General features: G+C 40.6%; 1 protein-coding gene across 4 annotated transcripts in view; it reads right to left on the bottom strand.

Moving 5' to 3' along the window:
* The window catches only part of LOC122835349 (transcription factor SOX-6-like), a 143918-nt gene that overhangs the window by 25365 nt on the left and 96743 nt on the right, over positions 1 to 21810 (bottom strand). For all 4 annotated transcript variants that reach the window (XM_044124351.1, XM_044124352.1, XM_044124353.1 and 1 more), the window contains 2 exons: positions 9759 to 9879; positions 7956 to 8035 (listed from right to left, as the gene is read on the bottom strand). In XM_044124351.1, the coding sequence (XP_043980286.1) occupies positions 7956 to 8035; positions 9759 to 9879 (201 nt within the window). The remainder of the gene's footprint in view (positions 1 to 7955; positions 8036 to 9758; positions 9880 to 21810) is intronic.

Genomic DNA, 21810 nt, shown 5'->3' with positions numbered 1-21810 from the left:
CTCGGTCTCGCTCCACCACCCAGCCACTCGGAGGTGGGAATTGTTCACCAGGAACTTTTAGAGAGAGTTTTATTAATCAATATTAAAAAAACCCCCAAAATGTTACATCGTTTATGTACTGATGCACAAATAAATACTACCACAGTTCAACATTTCCAGATTTTTTCCCCAGAAACTTGGCGCTGCTGCCGGTATGGTTAATGCTTCTCTGGGACACGACTGTCAGGCGTTGCTTAAATTTATGAAGGCCGCACATTGGACTCCTCTTTAAAGTGGTCATAGTGTAGCTTAACAGAGTGAGTAGCCTGAGCCGATCACAAGTTTGTGGCTAGAACATTAAAAAACAGTAAATGCTGCCTTCATAAACTATTTATTAGCGATTCTGACAGTGTATCTCATTAAATAAGAGGCACACTTTGTACTGTACAATTCCTAATTGTGAACATGTTCCTTTAAGAGTTCCAAGGCATCAAAAGGGAATGAAATACGTTTTTAATCGGCTCGTTTTGCTGACAGTAGTTATCGCCACAACAATTAGCAAACCCTGCTGGTGTTCCGACTTGCGACGAGAACGCGCTCTGTTCGGTTCGCTCCCAAATCTGATCTCTGACTTCCAAGACGAAGCGAGCAGAGCACGAAAACCGCAATACGTTAAAGGACATGGAGAAATGAGGATTACGTCCAACCGGTTCACGTTGAGGCTGGGAATCGGAAACACACTGACCCACACGTGAACCCAGCCTTATGAAGTAGGAAGTGGCACGCTGCTTTGAAAGGCTAATGAAGAGGTTCCCCAAATGGAGATGAGGGGCTTTCTAGTCAACATAGCTTAATGACTTGAGCAAAATCTCAGTTTCCTCGAAGTGACTGTCGTGTTCACAAACAGCAGCTTGTGCGAATCCCAACCGGCAGCCCGACTTAAGGGTTGCGTGAAAACCGTCCTTTTTGGTAGCAAATAAAACAAGGAGTCCAATAATGTATGCAAATGCACACAGTGCGCCATATGTCTCCGTTCTCCTACAACGCGCATTCGCTGTTTTAGAAGCATTCTCTCTCTTTTTTTTTTTTTGATGCATTTTTAATGATTGCACCATTGCATTTGGCCTCGCACCACGTTTTCACAGGAGTGAGCAGCATGTTAACAGAGAATCGGTGTTACAACATTTTCTGACACCGGCACGCCTCTGTAACTGAGCCTTCCAGCGCTGGAATGATGGTCACAATGAAAAGATAGTACACCCGGTGGTAAAATCCAAAGTTTTTTTAATTCTAGGACGTAATTAAAATAGTCCTTTCTGGACCTGGTTCTAGAATTGTTGACATCCAACCCCAAGGATGGAGGCAATGGATTATTATGTTAATTATTAAACAAAGACAAAGCAAATGTGTGTGGAAAGACTAACTGCAACCTCCCTGCTTTCATAGCATTTATGAGGGTAGTAGAACGTAATTCAACAGTGACGTAACGACGGCAACCGCTTCTGTCGCCATCTCAGAATTTCTTTTTTCAGAAATGGAAAACATTTCAATAATGCAATAATGTAATAATAATAATAATAATAATAATACACCTGCCAATGCTACCAGAAAATTTCAGAAAATTCAAACCTTGTAAAAAAAAAAAAACACCCCTCAAATCTCTAGAGCAGTGGTCCCCAACCACCGGGCCGCAGACCGGTACCGGTCCGCGCAAGAAATAATTAAATATGTCCATTCTATGTATTGAGTCTGGAGGAGCTTTTATTTTGAAAATCCTAAACCGGATTCTGTCGGTTACGTCTTGTGCACCAACATGCAGCAGAATGAGTAAGAAACAGCGAAACAACAGCGTCTGTCTTGATCCTCACAACGTGCTCTAGAGGCCTTTCAACCATCGAGCACAGTGATGGACGGCTGATGATACGGGCTCGTCTGGGCACTTTGCAGTCAACAAGTTGATCACAAACGCCTCACTATAACAAAGTCTCATGATGTCCAATGTGAGGCGATCCATAAAACGGCTGAAGCCTGTTAGACACTGAGACAATCACAGGGAAACTGACACAAGGGGGAAGACAGAAAAAAAGTCAGGAATCGAACCCCAGATGAGGAATAAAAGTCTTTAAAAATGGGATGGCCACGTTACCACATCGCCACAATCAGTTTCATTAGGTTCTGATCCATAAACACTAGAACTGATAATTAAAAAAGTAAGAATAAAAATAAAGTAGCACCTTAAATATGAGCTTTAGAGAGAAATTAATTCTGATTTTGAGGGGGGGGGGGATGCTGAGATTAAAGTCATAATTCTGTCAGAAATAAAGTCAGAAATGTTGTAACCACAGCCACAGCATGATGTGCAAATGTTATTCTCTATATGTTTCTACTTGCTGTAAAGTAAAAAAAAAAAAAGAAGTTTCTGTCATGATGAACAAGTACAGGCTTATTGTCAAAGTCTTATCTTGATCACTTTTAGCCAAAGCGTTACAGTATAAACGATGTCCAAACATGCTGGAAGCCACCGCCTGCTTCTCTCTTCCTCTCTGTCACTCCCTCTTACACACACACACACACACACACACACACACACACACACACAATCCCCCAACAATCACCGTTTATTCCATCCTAAACACTTCCCCGTCTCCCCGCCTTTCTTCCTTTCTTTCGGTTTCTGCCTGATGAGAAGCTTCCTCTCTCATTCAGGTTCCTCGCCGCCTCTCGTTCTCCGCGAGCGTCTTGAATGTGAGCGACATTTGCGCCTCTGACATCACGCGCCCTCTTTACCTCTCGCGCACCGTGCAGCTCCTTTTGATCGTTTCAAAGCCAGGAGTGGGAGACAGGAGGGCTCCGACACCCCCGCGGGGCGAAGCGCGGCGCTTCGCTAAGTCAATAGCGGCTAATGAGTTCTCCGATAAACGAGAACCACAATGCAAATTGAATAAAGTGAGATAAGGATTCTTGTGACATCTAAAAAGCCATGCTACGGTAATGAGTGACATGATGAAGCTGTATTGTTGGCGAGTGAAATAAAAAAAGCCCCTTTCTTAAGGGTTTTTGTCCCTCCTGGGTAGGTAGAGCAGGAAGGGTGGTGGGCTTGTTTTGTCAAGATCTCAACCGGCTTCAGAGAGCAGATCTGTTTTGTTTTGTTTTTTCTTCTTCCATCTCCTATTTTCCATTTTGCATAATCTTTCAGCCTTGCAAACATGTTGTATGATAACTATTAGGGATAAGTGCTATTTTCAAACCGCAGGTGTCAGGGAGCCATTAAATAAATGTGATGAATTGCCGGGGCCAGGTGTTGTGCTGGTGGGGTGGAATTCCTCCGTCATTCATCATATAACGGCTTTTGTCTGATACAGTTGACAGGCAGCGAATAAGGAGGCTAACCTGTTAGCGTCAGTCCACCCAGCTCTATCTTCAAACGCCGTATCATGTTATTTTAAAGAGCTACCGGAACGCCGTTGAGCGTCAAGAGAAAACACGAGGGAAGCTGGAACGTGCGCCAATCAATGCATGCTGGGTGCCCTCCAGCTCCTGATTGCACTTTCTACTTAAAAGAAGAAAAAAAAACTAAACGTTTCTAAGTAGTTCAGGAACATATCGAGGAGAGCACAGGAGATCAGGCTAGCATATTGCACAGAGAACAGAGGGGTGTTGCATTCTTAAGTTTCCTCCGGTCAACCTGTTAGCCATGCTGTCGATATGAATGTTAATCTTCAAATAAATCCCAAGGTCCTCTTTCATAATTATATCCATCACTATGAGCTCTTGAGTTTAACAATAGCCTTGGCCTTAAGGTGTCATGCTATGCAGATGATGGGATCGCTGAGTTTGTAATATAGACACAGTTTCATTAGACCTTGTTGATAAAGATGTGGAGGATGTATTCAGATGTATTCCTCCTATAGATTGACCTCAAAATAGAAAAAATAAAATCCTCCCTTTAATTTGAGTGAATTGGTTCACATACGGTATTTTTCGGACTATAAGTCGCTACTTTTTCTCCCACGCTTTGAACCATGCGGCTTACAGCCCGGAGTGGCTTCTCTGTGGATTTTTCTTCAACCACCAGGGGGCTCTTTAGCAGGAAGTGAATCAGTGGAAGTCAAAATTGGAAATTAAAGAAGTAAGTTATGATTTTCATTTAGAACAAGCACAGGCTGGCAGCAGGCAGGACGGAGGAATCTCTTCAAACTTTTACACCCTCATCATGGATACGACATGAAGAAGTTCATATGATGCAGCTTTTAAGTTGAGGCTGGCAGCACAGATTGATATCCGCTGCTGGATTCTGCGTGAACGAATCCACGGTTCGGCGTTGGAGACGCAGGACTGCGTCCTTAATAGCAGATTTATTAAGAACGCAGCCCTCTGCGGCGTCCTTGTGGAAAACAGAGAGCGGCGGAGATACAGCCCGGTGCGGTTGATATATGTACATTTCCATTGTTTTTAGAGAACTTTGTGGGTGTGGCTTATAGTGAGTCAGTGCAGAAAATACGGTATGCAGGTGAAGTCAGATGTTCACACACACCGCATAAAAAACATTAACCTTTATTTCTCACTGTCTGATATTATTAATGTCGGCAGGATTTCTCATGTTTTAGGTCAATTAAACTTACCACAATTATTTATATTTTAAAGAATGAATGTTGGAGATTTATTTAATAATGCCTTCAAAATCAGACGTTTCCTCAGTATTTGGTTGCTTTGCCTTTGAACTACGAGCTTCTGACAATAGTTTGCTGGAGTTGTTGCCCATTCCATCTGACAGAGCCGGAGTAAATGAGGTTTAACAAATCAGGTGTGATTTAATAAATCAGGTTTATGTGCCGCTTCGCTGGCTCACACCTTTACAGATCTGAGGTCAGGGCTTTGACCAAAACAGACTTTGTTATTCAAAGTTCTCTCCCTGATAACTTGGCTGATGTTTTTTGACTTTCCAATCATGCCAAACCTGAAAGCAGAGCACCTTGAAGCCGCCATTTAACTCAAAAGTGTCAGTTAACCTATCAGGGGTTTCCAAAGCCGTGACATCATCATCTGGGCTTTCCCTCATTGTTTAAAGAGACAGTAGCCGTTCTTTATGTAAACATTCATAAAGAAATCATATTTTTTAGCTCAATACTGTCAAATTTTGCAAATGGTAATTCTAACAGAGCTCAAACAAGATTTAACTTCAGACCGTGAGAGAAACAAGTGTATTGAGTGTATGTAAACTTCTGGTCTCAACTGTATATATGTGGAGTTTGCAGCTTTTAGGCAACAACGATGAATAACGGGAAAGCACCTAAGTGCCACTGTCAAGAGAGAGTGTGTGTGTGTGTAGGCATGCGTGCGTGTGTGTGTGTCTGACAGGTTCTTTAAAACTGTAAACAGACACTCAGTCACCATCGGGTCTTTCAACAATCCGATCCAAACACAGAAATGAGCAGAGCAGAAGAAAGCATAATGGAAAAGCCAGAGGCTCCAGCTCATCCACAGAGAACCTGCATTTATTTGCACCGTACTGTATCCTTCCATCTTGCTTCAGCTTTTTTACACTTTGCGGTGTGAAATTATTCTACCTACTGTAGTACAAGATGTACTTAAATTTAATTTATTTTGTGCCGTTCAACACATCCTTTCCAACGACGTTGTCCCTGAAGGCAACACAAATTCTCTCTGTAAACCACAAAACACAAGGTTTTTGGTGCTGTGCCCTCTTCACCCCAGGACAAGGATAACATGAACCTGAGTTTTATTTAGTTTATTCCAAAATATTGTTGAACAACTGGTATGAGGTCACTGCTGAAGGATACGACAAAACAAACAAACAAACAAAACACAACCTTTAAACTTAGTTTTCCAAAGCTGTACATCATATAGATGACGAATAAGAAGTTAGGCTTCGGCAACATCCTCGCAATATGGCAAACGTGTGAATAACACCGATTTTATGTCGTCTACGCAAAAAATGTTAACCAAACATATACCACAGAAAGAAAAAAATCATTTTTGCTTGTTCCAAAATAATGTAACATTTTGATTTAGATTCACAAATTTAGATATCCCGAACAGACAACTTGTCGAAACAAAATTTCTGCAAATTCTTTAGCAAAAATTGAATCTCTGATGTTAAATACATCATAGTGCAACACACACTGGGGTCAACTCTCCACATCAAGGAATTCAAGTTCCAATCACGTCCATCACCACATGTGAATAAAATGCAAACATTTCTAAAAGAACGAATCAGAATGGCCAAGATTTCCCTTAAATGCACTCCTAATCCTTCTGAACGCTTTTTCAGAAGAGCTGAAGCTGCTGTATTTGCAAAGTTTAGGTCAACATTTAATGGACTGAGAAAGGGTTATCACTCCAGTTCCTACGTGTGAAAGCAAATTCTTCTGCCAATAATAACATTTCTAAAAGCATTGGTTGATGAAATGTTAATACAACAATTAAACAAATCAACTTAAAGACTGCCATTTCTCTGGGAGACCCGTCTGTTGATAAGAAGAAGATGACTGAGAAGACTCCATTCTACGGCATCATACCAAACAATACGGCAACAAGTTTCAGCAGTGCTGACACCTCACACCGAACTTCGTCTAAGGGCTTACAATTAAAAAAAATTCGGTTCAAGGTTACTTGCTTCTGCCTCAGTCCATATAGTGCATGTAAATCTGTAACTCAGATGCACTGCATGTGTCTCCGCTCCGTTCTGCTGCTCACTTCACCGACAAAGACCAGAGCCTTTCCTGACCACCCATGTAAAGGTTATATATAAAGGTATATAGATATGCCTATTTATTAGTAATACAGCAAGTATTTTGAGCAAATAGTAGCTGTCCTGGTGAATTAACTTGAAAATACAGACGCTGTGCTCATGTATTTTCCATTTGGGGCAATGTGATATTTAAGGATTGACTCTGCTCTTCCTTTGGTGTTTGGCAAAAAATGGGATTGGTTTTAAATCAACAGCAGAACATGTTTTTTTTTTTTTTTGTTTTGGTTTTTTTATCTTTATTGATTCCCAAGGCAGTAAACTTTACTAAACAAATACAATGTCATATTGCAAATTTCAATACTGAAGAAGGAAAGGAAAGCGTCATGATAAATAAAACAACCGTCACAACTCTGTTTCCCAGGGAAATATTACAACGTTCAAAATACAAAATAGTACAATGTGAGAGAAACTTCAAAATATTAATCAAATAGTAAGAAATACAAATAAACAAATAAAAACACACAAACTAAAATCCTAATGTTAAATAGTGATAAAGTGTATTATCAGGGTGGTTTTATCAAGCTTGGTCTCTAAAACTAAACTCAGACCTTCTGGGTTTTACACCCTGTTTTTCCAAAAAATAACCTTAATTGTTTTGGTTTTGTGGTTGAAAAAGGCTGTTATGTTGTTAAATTTTATAAATGTCAAACATTGGGCGTGGTGTGGTGGTGTAGGGGATAGCGCGACCCACATTTGGAGGCCTTGAGTCCTCGACGCGGCCGTCGAGGGTTTGATTCCCGGACCCGGCGACATTTGCCGCATGTCTTCCCCCCTCTCCCTCCCCCTTTCCTGTCAGCCTACTGTCATATAAGGGACACTAGAGCCCATAAAAAGACCCCTGGGAGGGGAGAAAATAAATAAATGTCAAACATTATATCCACTCACTCATCTAGCTTGGTTGCTTTGTCCTGTTATAACCATTTTTCTTGTCGATTGGTCAGCAGATATACAGTTTAGATGCATTCGACTTTGACAGATGCTTTTTATTACCAGCTGAAAAAAAAAAAAGCTTCCAACTTAATTCAACTATGTCTCAGAGTCCATGCTCTTATCTGTCACCACTCTATTACTACGTCCCTTTCTTTGTGCAACTTTACATGAAGCCTTGCTTTATGTAGATAAAAGAAAAGAGGAGTCAATTTATATTTTCAAACAGTCTGACGAGGTTTTGGTTCAATGGAGTGTCAAGGCGTCGCCCTCTTACCTGCAGCTGTAGCGGGCTGAGTCCAGAGGCCGCCGCCGCTGCCATTGTCGATGGAATGAACTGCATTGGGTAATTCTCACCTGGTGAACAACCAGAGACAACGCGTGTTAACAGAGAGAAGTGGGGGCAGAGGTCAGCACAAGAACAAACCTGCTCTTTACCTTCAGACCCGTCTCGTTCTCTCCGTCTCGCTGCTTTGTCTCCTTCCCCCCCGCTCATGTTTTTATACATAAACACAAAGGGTCAGGAACGCTTTATTCAGAGGTTAATAAGACTCACTGTCTGCACACATAAGTGCTCGAGACCGGGCTGAGCGGAGCTCGCTCAATGGGATGCACTCACCAGCTCATAAGCGAGTGCCATGTATAAACCCCTACTGTTTGTCCTTAAAAGGCTTTTCATGTCCAGGTCTTTGTTGAAAACAGATCGAAGCAAAAAAAAAATAAAAAAATAACAGCGTTCACAATGATGGCTTTTTAACGCCTTTCTTTGAGTTTTATTACTTTTTCTTTCTGTTTGCAGCCTTGCGTCCGACTGTACGCAGACAGTACCGATCTGAACCGCGTCAGGCGAGCGCCTGGAGGAAAGTATGGGAGAGAGGAATGCGAAGGACGAGGGAGACGCAAAGAAAGCAGGTGGCGCGTGGGATCCTGCTAAAACAAGAGTGCAAATTACGCGTGACTTTGCGCGAGGGTGCGGCCGCAGACGTGCCGCGGAGGTAGAGCTGGGGAGAGAGATGTGCTGCGACACGCTACGCGTGTGCGTTCCTTCACAGAGTCGCTCTCACGTTTAGGTGGTCAGTATGCACCACGGAGAAACGCTGAAACAGCAGCAAAAGTGTTCTCTGAACATCTTCACGTTTGGTCACAATCCTCCGCAAAACTGCGACGTGATTTGGTCGGGCTTTCTTTCAAACACAAAAGCAAAGCAAATAAGTAATTGTGAAGTGGGAGGAAACGGATATATAGTTGTCAAATTTTGAAAATAAGTGTCTGAATCGAGTTCTATCATACAGCTTTCCCGAACTAATGTCGTGTGCATCCATCTGCGTCTATCTGTTAGCGAGATAGACGCAAACATTTCATCTAGCGACTGAAATGTTTGCTTGGTTGTCTTCACAAATTAGCTCAAAATACATCTTCTGTCCATCTGTCTGTCCACCTATCCATCTATATATCCATCCATCTATCTAATAACACTGACATTAGACAGAAACACGTGGACACTTATCACCGGCTCCTCACCATAACCCACGCCACTAAAGGCCTGTTTGGGGGCAAGTCTTCTGAAACCTTGAGGCCTGTTTTCTCACTGATTGTTTTTGCAGAGTGCCACCACTGAAACAGCCACATCTCCCTCATTTTTCCAAAAAATGATTCTGCGTTTGACATCATTAAAAAGTTTAGAATCCACATCTTCAGAATCAGTAAATAACTCAAGACGCCCCCTGATGAGACTTGTTCCGGATTTTGTTGTGGCCAGTTACAAATGTGCAGTAGGTGGATGCGGGTGGGGGAGGTGGGGGTGAGGCAGCGTGTGTGAAATTCCTTGTTGCAGACGTGCAGAGCGACTGACATGCTCTGCGGTTGCCACGGAAAGAGATGTTCCAGTCCGCTCTGTGTCCAAACGCATTGATCCTGAAGTGAACAAGCGGAGCTTGTAAATCTCTCCGCTCATTTCCAGAACATTCCTTACCTGACACACCTCATTACTGTCAACTAGAATCTCTGTCTGCGTGCGTGCGTGTGTGTGTGTGTGTGTGTGTGTTGGAGGATGAGGGAGGGGAGGTGCACATAAATATACCTGGCTTGTAGGACATGCCGGGCGGGAAGAGGAAGCCTTGCTGTGCGGCGGCGGCGGCAGCCAGAGAGCGCTGGTCGTGTGGGAACAGGGGGATCATCAGAGGAGGCATGTGACCCTGGACCTGAGGGTGAGTCGGACCAAGAGGGAGAGGTTGAGGCCAAAGCGTGTAAAAAGGAACTGAAAACACGTTTGCGAGCACCTCTGACGCCGCCGAGGATACGTGACAAAGGCCACAAACAGTTGCTACCAACTTAAAACAATTTCACTGGAGATTTTGTTCCAGTTTTTGCAACTTAATTTTACTCCAGCACATTTCAGATAGAAACTCCACAAGTATACATGGCTTGTAAATTAGTTTTCGCCGGTTTAGCACTTTGAGTTTGTGGTCCAAATTAGAATTTGCATGAGCACTAGAAAAATACAGACCAATAAGAACATTTTCAATCCATAGCATTGTAAAACGGTGATGTTTTAGTAATAGAAAGGCTCTGTTTCAAAAGAGTTCACCTCTTATTGGAGAAGCAGAATCTGCTGCAGTTGCAAACAACTTTAACCCAGTAGCTTTTTAAATGTGGTGTACCCCGAGGCTGTGTTTGGGACCGTGTCTTCTTTTTTTGCTAAACACATACACCTTGGACAGATAAATCCAAGAAAATGTCCAGTTACTTTTATGCAGATGCAAATACAGTTCTTCACACTGTCAGATTTTCTTAAGAGTAACAGCGAAATTACAAACTGGTCAAAAAAAAAGAAAAGTCGCTCCATCCAACTGGACTTTAAGATGACTAAATGCCTGATTACCACACTGGGCTTTCGAATTCTGACGTTAAGGAAAATAGTTGTTGTTTAACAGGATTACAGCCCAGTATTATGGAAATATTTCTGAACTAAGAAGGTTGGTGTTGAAGCAGGAGCTTGTGACAGTCAACGAAGCAATTGCAATGCAGTTTTCAAACGTATCAACAAGAAACATCCGCGATAAACATCAAACTGGAACCAACAGAAGATCTCGCCTCCGTTCCTCCCTGGTCGAGCTTTTTCTTCCGTCACTGAATTGTTAGGATCAAAACCTCGAACTCCACCCACAGAACGTTGCTCACACTTCCAAGAGCGAGATATAAACACCGATGGGCTAACCCTCCTCTGTCTTCATGTGCTCCACTTCAGATACCAGAAGACATTTTGAATAAAACAAGATTTTCCAGAAGAACTTTTTTTTTTACTCTACTAATTGTCATTTCATTTAAGTTTTAGCTCTATCTTTCTGAACCACTTAATGATTAATTACTTAATCTTATTAGTGAAAGCTTCCTACATGTATCCAACTAAATGAAGACTTCACTGCATTTTGTGCCTAATAAATATTTTCAAAGCAGGCTTGGTACCTGGAATTAATTAATTAGCTTTATATGTCTGTTTTGGTGCTTTTAGTTTTGGAGAAAGTCTTACAAAGAGTAAAGAATATCAATCAATGGTACGTCGTGTAAAAAATGTTCCAGAGTTCGCTTGAAAGGCTGAATGAAGACTTCAGGAAACCAAGCAGTAAATGAAGACGTACGTTCTTGAGGGACGAGTGAGAAAGTGTTGAACAAAATGCCTGAACTACAACGGAGACTGTGAAGAAGCTGCCTTTCATGTCGGCTTGAAAGACTTTTAAAAACGGCTTGTTTGCCTGAGTTACGGCTCCGACTGAAGGCAGCGTATCAAAGATGACCCTGCGGGAGTCTATTAGGGTTAAACCAGCAGTCTGTACTTCCCCCGCCATCTCTTGCCCTTTATCTCATCCTTTTCTCTTTTCATTAATTTTTTGTCTGACTTGTAAAAATAAAAGAAGAAACAAAAAGGCGCCTTTTGTGCCTCTTGTTCTTTTTACTTATCCATCTTGTTTGTGAGGTTTTCACCTGAAAGACGAGGATGTTCAACAACAGCCTAAAGGCCTAAAGTAATAAAATGTTAACTAGGAATACTTTAGATATGTGCTGGGGAGGAGGTTTACTCTATACATATATATATATATATATATATATATATATATATATATATATATATATATATATATATATATATATATATATATATATGTGTGTGTGTGTGTGTGTATGTATGTATATATTTAAAATAACATTTAAAAATGCAAGCTAAATGCTATTACATAAAGAAAATGGGTTTTTATCCTACTTTTGCAGTGGTCACACTAATAATGAGCTAACATTTTCCTGCTTTTGGGGAAACTTGTTAACTTGTTAATTGTAAATTTAATGTTTACCAGCCGGTGTTACTTTCAAATAGTTAAAATACTATGACACACTTAAATATCTCTCTGCATTTCAAAATCCAACAAAATTGACTTTGTTACTCCTTTAAGGTTAAAGTGCACAGCCATGATAACACTGGGATGAGGCAAATGACGCTAATGGCAGCGTCATTTGTAATCGATGTTATCAAATTATTTTTTTTTTGCACCAACTTGTATGATTTGCATACATAGAGTAGTAAATGATTCTACTCTATCATTTACATAGTAACATGGAGTAGCTTATTAACGATAAAACATTTGTTGCTGACATCTTGGTATGGGGGGGGTAAATGAAAATCTGCCTCAGGCCCCAAAAAAGCTTGTTCCGGCCCTGCAGTTCCTTTATTTCTTTTCTTTTTCCTGTTGTCACGTTTTATTATTTTCAAACAAAGCATTTTGTGCATTTGCTGCTAAAACTACAACACGGGTAAGTCCTTTTAAAATAAAAAAACGAAACATTGTCCTCGGCGTTTCCAGTCTATTCGTCTCTTTTACTTCAATTCATTGATGACCCAAAGCCCGTCCCCCGAGGCCCCGCTGACCCGTCGGTGCCCTTCATAATGAGCTGTCGGAGCTCAACCGATCCCCAGACCTCTGCAGCGCCGCTTCAACAGGACGACTTCCCCTCTGGGGCGTCTCAGTGTGCGGTGGGGAGGTTTAAACAGCATGACTAAACAGAGACGCTCTGCTCTGAGCCTTCTGAAGAGCCAGAATTATCATCTGATTAATAATTAGATCAACAGAAAAGTAATTGGACTTTAAATTAATAATGCAAACACTTATATATCTATAAATGCATGCACACACGTCCTTTTGATGTGCGAGCTGACCGAACCCCCCTACCCCCCCATATTTATAGATGATCAGTTTGTTGACACTACTGCAAAAATAGGAATCTTTTCTGGCGGCCGAATAAAAATGTTGAAATAAATACGGCCTGAATTAGAGTATATTTATTCAAATGAGGGAATTTTTTTTCCTTTCATAATGAAAACTGCTCTCTTCTCTTCAGGTTCCACTTTGGCTCATTTTGTAGACCCAGTGGGAAGTTTACAGACAGACCAAGTCGATGTCTTGGTGTTCCAAGGCAAGTGAAAATACACCCACAGCATCACACATCCCCTACCTTACAGGAGAGTGGGTGTTGGGAAGCTTTTTTTCCACTAGTGCAGTTTTTGTTTTACCCCAAACACAACATCTGAACAAAATCCACATCTCAGTTAGATTGGAAGTGAAATATAAGGAGAATATTTCTCGGCAATAGTATTGATGAATATTGAAAAAAAGAAAAAAAGAAGTTGACTATGAATTATAAACGCTTCTCTTTTTGTCCCACCAATGAAGAGAAATGTCTGGCTGCTGGAGTTCGTTCAATTATTGGTCAAATATTTCTCACTGACATAATTAATCAGCCTGAATAAAACCAGACACATCTGACCAAATGCTGCAATTGCGATATTGCACTTTGATGTTGCCTTGGCCATTGGGACTCAATAAATGTGAGTTTTGAAGGTTTATTTTTTTTTATGTTCTTTAACTTCCAACTCACTGTGTGCAGCAGACAGTCAGCATTTATTAATGTCCTAAACACTCCAAACAACTGATGACATTTAAATCATCACGGGTTTTAGAAACTGTTAGTTCCTGACATGTTTCTCCTGACAGTGCAGTGAAACGACAGGCTGGATGTTGTCTGACATTTTCAGTGTTACATTACGCTACTGCAACAAACAAAGTTTATTTTAAGGCCTTTTACAAAATGTGATCAGAGGCTTTTAAGAGACTAAGGCAGCAACGATTGATTATGTAAGTAATCAATCATCAATCAATCATTCGAACAATTAATTTATCAATCAGTGCAAAAATTGTCACATTTTGCCAATTTTCCTTTAAGATCTTTACGCCTCTTTTGTACAATATACAGGAAAGACGTTAAAAGATGGAAACAATCCATTCGATTCCTTTTTTAAAAGAGAAAATAAACATTTTATTGCCTAGAATGCAACAACACAACATTCCTGAACCGGGGAATATAAAAAAATGCAAACATAAAACACACCGACTGACAAAGGTGTTTTAATGTTAGATACAAAATGCATATATATATATATATATATATATATATATATATATATATATATATATATATATATATATATATATATATATATATATATATATATATTCTGTGCTGTTCTTTTCAGCAAAATGACTTGTTTTTTTGAGTTTGCATACTGCAGTTAATGATTAATCAGTTAGTAAATTAGTTGTTAATTATTTCAATAATTGATTTGTCACAATTAACCTGATTAATCACGGTTAATTGGATTAATCACAAACAATCCAATTAACCGTGAATTATCAGGTTAATCGATTAATTGGGTCATTCACGATTAATCCAATTAATCGTTTCAGCGCTACAGGAGACCAGTTTTGATAATGGATTCAAGCTCATTTTACTCCACATCATCAGGCCTGTAGGAAGCAGACCCTCTCATGCTTATTACATCCAAACATTATTCGCTTTCTCCTCCTTTTTAATTACAAATGGAAAAACGCATGCTTGGCAAAAACTCTGTCTATTACACGTTTGCTGCTGCTCGTCTTAATAAGCTACAGTTACAGATTTCTAACGCGACTTCACGTGTTTATCGGCTGACTGGCTCTTCGGACCGAGTCGTTGGCGTCACCCTAAAGAAGATCGATATCAACTGAGGCACCGAGCGTGCACACTGGTGGCTGATGCACTGTTGGGGCATTTCTACACACACAGACGTACAAACGCTCCCATAAAGATAAGAAGACTGATGTCTTGTGACGCGCCGAGGCGAGAAGGAAAAACGAGTCCGAATGGCTAAAAACACCCCCAAAAAAAAGAAGAAGAGGAGGAAAGGAGTGTGTGTGTGTGTGTGTGTGTGGTGTGTTTTTTTTTTTGGAGTAGGACAAAATGCTCCCATTCATTGTGCTCCTCTGGGAACACTGGGACTGACTGGGGCAGCTTCTCCAACGCAAACACACAAAGATCTCCTTTTACTGAGGGGAGGGGCGGAGAGGGGGTGCTACTGGATGAATGGTTGGGGGGTGGGGGGTGAGCCCCCCTCTGCTTAGCCCCTAAGAAAACACAGAGTCCCCTTCCTCTAACTGCTCACCAGACGCACGCACACACACACACGCACACGCACCCAGGCAGCGTGGAGCATGTGTACACACTCAGAATTAATGGGGCAGTTGTTGGAAGGTACGGGGGGGGGGGGCCTCTCTCGACGAGATCGAGAAAGAAAAATACGGTGTTGTCTGGCAGGTACCGACTGTGACACCTGACCTGGTCCATCGCTCAGACTGAGGCCAGGCTACGAAAACCTGCAAGGAAATCATCGCCAAAGCAAACAAAAAGCCGTGACTGACAGGCGACCCTGTGGGGGCGGGAGGCAGATAACAGCACCGCTTTTTTCCACAGGTTAAAACGTGCGACACAAACTCAAGGGTTTGACCAGGATATTTTGTGGTACGTTTGTGATAACGATAAGTTTGCTGCACATTGTCTTTATAGGTAACTGCTTTCACGTCCCTATAAACACATACTGCTCCTGACAGCGTTCCCATTCCTAATGAGTTTCTTTGGACACCAGTCACAAAGAGAAGTGTCATTTGTTTCAGTAAGATGCAGACGGTAACTGTATTTTCAAATGGATTGGCATTTTTTTCATGCATTTATTGAACAAAATCTGAAAAAAATAAATAAATAGCAAAACTATCAATCCTGACAATAAAGACAGTCTTGGGGTGTTTTAAACTTTATTAATGGGAATTTATTGTGATGCTAAATCAAAATTTCTATCATAATAAGTAGCTTATCGTGGTAAATGACACAATAGACAACCACCCAGTTAAAACCTGTCAAAGTTCTACTTTCTACAGACGTTTTGCTTTTTATAGCACATATTTACGATCCCAGCGTGTTTTGGACTAACAGAGCTCTGCCCTGCTTACTGTAGGCTTGGTTTGGTCAAGGTACATTAAATAAAAAAATAATAATTCTCCAGCTGTATGAAGCTCCCTTTCTCCTGTTGCTGCACACTGCCAGTCAGCTGGCCGAAGGAAGGCTCTTACATAAACAAGGAAGATGAATTCCACTGCTTCAAAGTATTAAAACTAAACTAACAGTGGTGTTTTATTTTTAATACTTTAGAAACTGTTTTATGTCATCAGTACACATTTTTAACTTATCTGCACAATACTCTGATGTCCTGAACCTTTTCAGCCAGTTCAAATTGAAAATGTCTCTCACTTTATATTTAGCCGGCATTCACGGTCTGCTCCTTCATGAGAGACCATTGTTAAGTCTGAGCTCTTTTCCTAGCCCAATATCCATTTTACTGAGCTAAAGTTAGGTGTGTTTTGGCTAACGGCTGCACCGGTCCCTCCCCGTCCACCGGGATGTTTCCCAAAACACTTCAAACGCAGAGTGTGACCTTCAAGGGCCACAAACAGCAGCTTACTCCAGTCTTGACAAAATTTTAACAGAGTCGAGTGGCAGCAGCTCCAGTAGACTGGTACAGATCAATCTACAGCGTCAACCAACTGCTAAATTTAGCCTAGCAACACGGACGGCGTTTGGCTGAGAAAACAGTAATGAACATGACAGCAGTCTCGTGAAAGGATAAACCGTGGATAAATGTCTACAGATGAGCCTGGAGGATTGTCAGTGTTGGTTGTTTTAAGTTTTTAAACTTTGTTGAAGCTAGCTAGCATTTGGAAGGCTAGCTAAGAATGTACTGGGTTTTCTACAAACTTTTCTTAAAACTCCTGTGTTACTTCTGTAAAGAGAACAACAAAAAGACACTCGATAGCACTAGAAAACTAGTGATGAATTTGATGTTTTTTCCTCAGTATAAGTTTGGTCAAGTATGCAAATTTATATCAAAATAAACTGTAAATAAACATTACGTATCACAAAGAAGAAGAAAAATAATTCTACAGCAGCTTGCAGACAGAGCAAGCTGAGGTTTTCAGGTTTAGCCAGCGCTTCAGTTCATTCCCTGAGACAAAAACCGTCGTTCTGTTCTGCTGCTTTACCGTCTGTCTGCAAATGACTTTGAGCTCATGGCTGTTTTGACTTGTTTTCGCAGATCCAAACTAACATGTTACAACACTAAGGTCATTTTACCTTGTTCTGCAAGATAAAATTATAGTTTTTACCACAGTTATCTGGTGACATGGAAGAAAAGGAAAACAACTGAAAGTCTACTGCTGAAAAGAACTGAATAAATACAAACACTGAAGCTCTACCTTGGTTTCAACTGCATTATGGATTCAGGCTAAGTGAATTAATGAAATAGTGGTCAAAAATATGCTTAAGTCTGATATAATATTTGGATGTTATTTACTACATTTTTTAGTACAAACGTTTTATTTCCACTGATTAAAGAGGCAAATCTTTAGGAAACAAAAGACAATCTGACATCTGAAGATCTCAGATATCATTGGGTGAACTTCCTGGTATTCAGTGAAGTTACATAACCAAACTTTTTGACACTAGCTAATGAGTAAATTAACAGAAAATGACTTTAAATTATGTGTTGACAAAGGGACACCTAGTGTCCCCAGGATGGGCCCGGCTTCACAAAAGGTCCCCAAGAGCAAATGTACGACGGAGTATTAGGGCACGTCGACAGAAAACAACAGGACATTTTTGCCAAAAAATCTCAGAAATTTTCTAGAAAAAACTTGAAGATTTCCGAGTTTGAAAAGTTGAAAATTTGGTTAAAAAAAAAATCAGAAATTTTGAAAGTAATCTCAGAAATTTTCTAGAAAAAACATTGAATTTTCAGAGTTTTAAAAGTCTAAAATTGTAACTTTTGGAAACTTTTTTGAGTTTCAGCAGTCAAAGTTTTCTGACTTTTGAAATGTCCGTGTTCTCTTCTAGGACATTTCTGAGATTAATCTCAAAGATACAGGTTTTTGGGGGTTTTTTTTCAAGCAAATTTTTGACTTTCTAAACTCAGAAATGATCATATTTGTTCAAGTTAAATTCTTAAAACTTCCTGACTTTTTTCCAGCAACGTTGTTCCTGCTTTCTACCAGGAAATGTGTTTTTTTTTTTTTCTGGCAGAAATTGACTCCTTTTTCTACCTACAACGCCCCTAATATGCCGCCATACAACAGTCACATATTAGTAACAAAAAAGAAAATCTTGTTCTCTGTCTTTTACACCGTTGTAAGATCTTTTTTTTTTTTATCTTGTTCTATGTTTATTAAATATAAAAGTTTTATTCCATGATTACAGCGGCTGAACTGGGTTGCCAATGTGAGCCTTACAGTTGTTCAGGCTGGAAGCGTGTGCTGACTTAGGAGCTGCCTTTTCATCTAACAGCCTCTTAGCTCCTCAAGAGTTCTTGTGCGTGTTTGCGAGCGAGTGGATTGCTGTGCTTGTGCTTGTCTGCTGCCCTGACGGCAGAAGAGCTATTGGCTCCGATTCAGACAGTAAAAACGGCTGAATTACAGAGGGCGATACGCTATCAGGACTAATAAAATGGCCAATCATTCAGTCCTCGTAGGCTGCTGTTTAGAGTTTAGCACACAGAATATCGCTCATTTTGATCGATCGCTACGTCAACAGCCAAACAGGAGGGGTTGGAAGATTATTTTTAAAAAAATAAATAAAAAAAAACAGGACATGAGACGAAAAATAAAAACAGGAGACGAGAAACCCAAAGTCGGAAAAGACGGAGGAGGGCGGGTGAAGGAGGAGACAGAGGAGTTATAAATGAAGACCAGAGAGGAGGAGGAGGAGTGCGGCTTTGCAGTCATTAATTAGCCCGTTAGCTAGGGCCCGGGCGGTGCGGTTAGGGCCTGCGTCTTTGTGGGCCTGAAGGAAATGGGCCACATATGAGAGCCATTATAGGAACTGACTTAACAAAGACACATGCCTGTCAGCCACCAGGCTGGGCTGGGCCACTCGGCTCATACGGCACACACAAAGGGCCCCGCCACCGCTACGAGCGCGTGTGTGCACGTTGTTTGTGCCAGGGCAAGGCACAAACTGTCCACATGTGCGTGATTACGCGTTAACGCCAATTGTCTCTTCTTGGCGTACAGCGCTGAAAACAAATACCCACGTGATTTCCTCTGGTTTGGCTGTTCTGGCTTACTTGCATTTTGCAGCTCGTCAAGCCAATTTTAACTCCAGACAAAAGATAACGTGAGTAAAGGCGACGGTGCACCTGATCTAAAGGTTAGAAACTGACGGCCGAACAGTCTGCAGGGTCTTTGGCTGCAGAGAAGAATTCGTAGTTTCATCGATAAGGGCAAAACGTCAAGGTCACCGGCAAACTACCATGGTTCACTGTTCTGACTGATATTTTCTTGATTGACAAGAATCATCAGTCAGCAGGATATTTAGACAAAAGTCTTGAGTGATCATCGATATGTGAGGTGAGCCTTTGTCTTTTTGGTCATCGGCCCTTTATGCCTTGGAACGCCGTTTCGCTCAATCTCTTTCCTCATGTCGAGTCGTCAATGCTAGCTGCGTTTCCATTACAAATTGGCGCAAAACTTTGATATTCCTCTAATGTAAAAAAAAAAACAACAACAAAAAAGAGCACAATTTCGGAATTGCGCTGTTGAAATTAAATAAGAAGGACAATCAAAATCACGTGAATAAGTTTGTTCACGTTATAACTCAACATCACGCGCCATCATCCTCATGACACTTCCTGTCGTCTTCTTCATATCTTTGGTCAAAGAGCTAATGCGCTGACGGGGTGGAAAAACATTTACAGAATAAATTCTGAGCTCAGATTGCTGATTTCTTTCCTGTTCTTTCTCTGCGTCTCCAGACAGCGAGTAACATCTCCAACGCCAACTCAACCAAAAGCAACGCATTCCTAAAAACCTCTCTCTGCTTTTCGTAGGTGTCTGGTTCAGGCTAGTTTGCTAATTCTACTTCTCGTTTGTTACAGTCGTGCAAAGTGTCAACATCTGGCAAAATTAGGCTCTTCATAGGATGGCTGATTCCCTCCAAACCAGAAGATGGAAATATTTTCTCTCTTTTTTCCTTTTTTTAATAACATTTTAGAAGTTTCCTCAAAATCTGCATCACAATTCAATATAAACACAGCTAATGACGCGATAAGTCATCTTTCTTCGGTCTCTTTGGTTCGGGCTCTGATATGTTGTATGTTTAGCCTACTTCGTGTTGTCAGACGGGTCCTGTGTAATTATTTTTTACTTCCAGTCTGGATGTAGCAGATTAGACTAAACCAAAAGAATTAAGCAGTTAATTTATATTATACCCAAGAAGGTCGTTAGTATTTTAAAATCAGTTTTAAAATCAGTTTTAAAATAGCAATGATGGTTTTGGATAATTTTTTACCATCATCAGATAAAATCATTTGAAAACGGCAACTAACCATTACTTCATTAATCGATTAATCCATCAATTATTCTCATAATTAATCAATTAATCAAAAACAAAAACAACAAAAAAAACGGACACACTCTGAAGATTTTCCATTAAACTGTCTAAACCTTTTCTATACAATATTAGACATATAATAAAAGCGGTAAATAAATAAATGTCTCTTTTGAAAAACAAATTGGACATTTTATTGCTTAAAATTCAATGGTGTAACCAATCGTGAACCAGGGGAATATATATAAAAAACCTTTTTATATAGATTTATGTTATATTGTTCCGTTTTATAATAATCACTGCTTTGAACATGATTTTTTTTTTCTCCAGCAAATATCATTTGTTTTAGTCGATGTACTGCAGTTAATGATTAATCGATTGCTAAATTAGTTGACGATCATTTCATAAACTGATTAATCACAATCACAATTAATCGTTGCAGCCCTGATTTATATGTTTACTGATGTTATTATATCATCTGAAACATTTAAATGTCCTAAAAACCCCAGCAGACTCTACAAGGAGTTAAGTGATTCTTCCCAGTCTTGTATTTGTTCTCTCCTCTGTGTGTTCACGTTTTGTAAGTATATCTAGCAGAATGAGGACTTCGGAAGCATTTCTTTAACCCCTGCTTGTCTCCTGCTGGTTTTCTGAACCATTTAAAACCACATGACAGGAAACCTAGGACACTTTGAACTCCGCTCCCCCCTCCCAGCCTCCCCTGCTCCCCAAACCACCACATTAGCTGACAAACACATTCACACCATCCAGGGAACGGAAGCAAGAAAACAGGAAAATATACAATAAAAAACAAAACAAACCAAAAAAAAAAGTCTTCCAGCTTTTTTTTAATCTTCTCTTGATCTGTAACTTGTTAAAGTTCACAATGACAAACAAAACAAAACAACAACAAAATAAAATAATTCCCTGTAAGCGTTGTTGCTGGGTTAGTTTCATTACGCAGGAGACTTTGCGCGAGCGCTGAAAAAGGTTCTACTTTACGTTGATCTATTATTCGCGGCATCTGCACGAGATTTAGCTTTTTTCTGAATTGAGATGTGAAGGGGCGGCGGGGCCGAGGCCGACTCTCTCTCTCTCTCCGCTGAAACAGTAGCATTCGGTCAGCTCCTCTGAGCATCGGCCTGAGTGAAGCTCAGGTCTGGAACTGATAAGTGGAAACAGACCGCCGCCGCGCTGCCTGTGTGTTTAAGGCCCAACACACATCCGACACAGCGTAAACAGCCCGTACCCCAGCGACTAAACCCTGGAGCTTAGCCATAATAACTCTACACCTCCGTACAGTAGACCCACCATATGCTTCTCGCTAAGTCGGGCTCTCTGTG

The sequence above is a fragment of the Gambusia affinis genome, linkage group LG08, assembly GCF_019740435.1.
Source record: "Gambusia affinis linkage group LG08, SWU_Gaff_1.0, whole genome shotgun sequence".
NCBI lineage: Eukaryota > Metazoa > Chordata > Actinopteri > Cyprinodontiformes > Poeciliidae > Gambusia > Gambusia affinis.
Note: the sequence above shows the minus strand (reverse complement) of the source record. Positions and strands in the feature narration are given on the sequence as shown.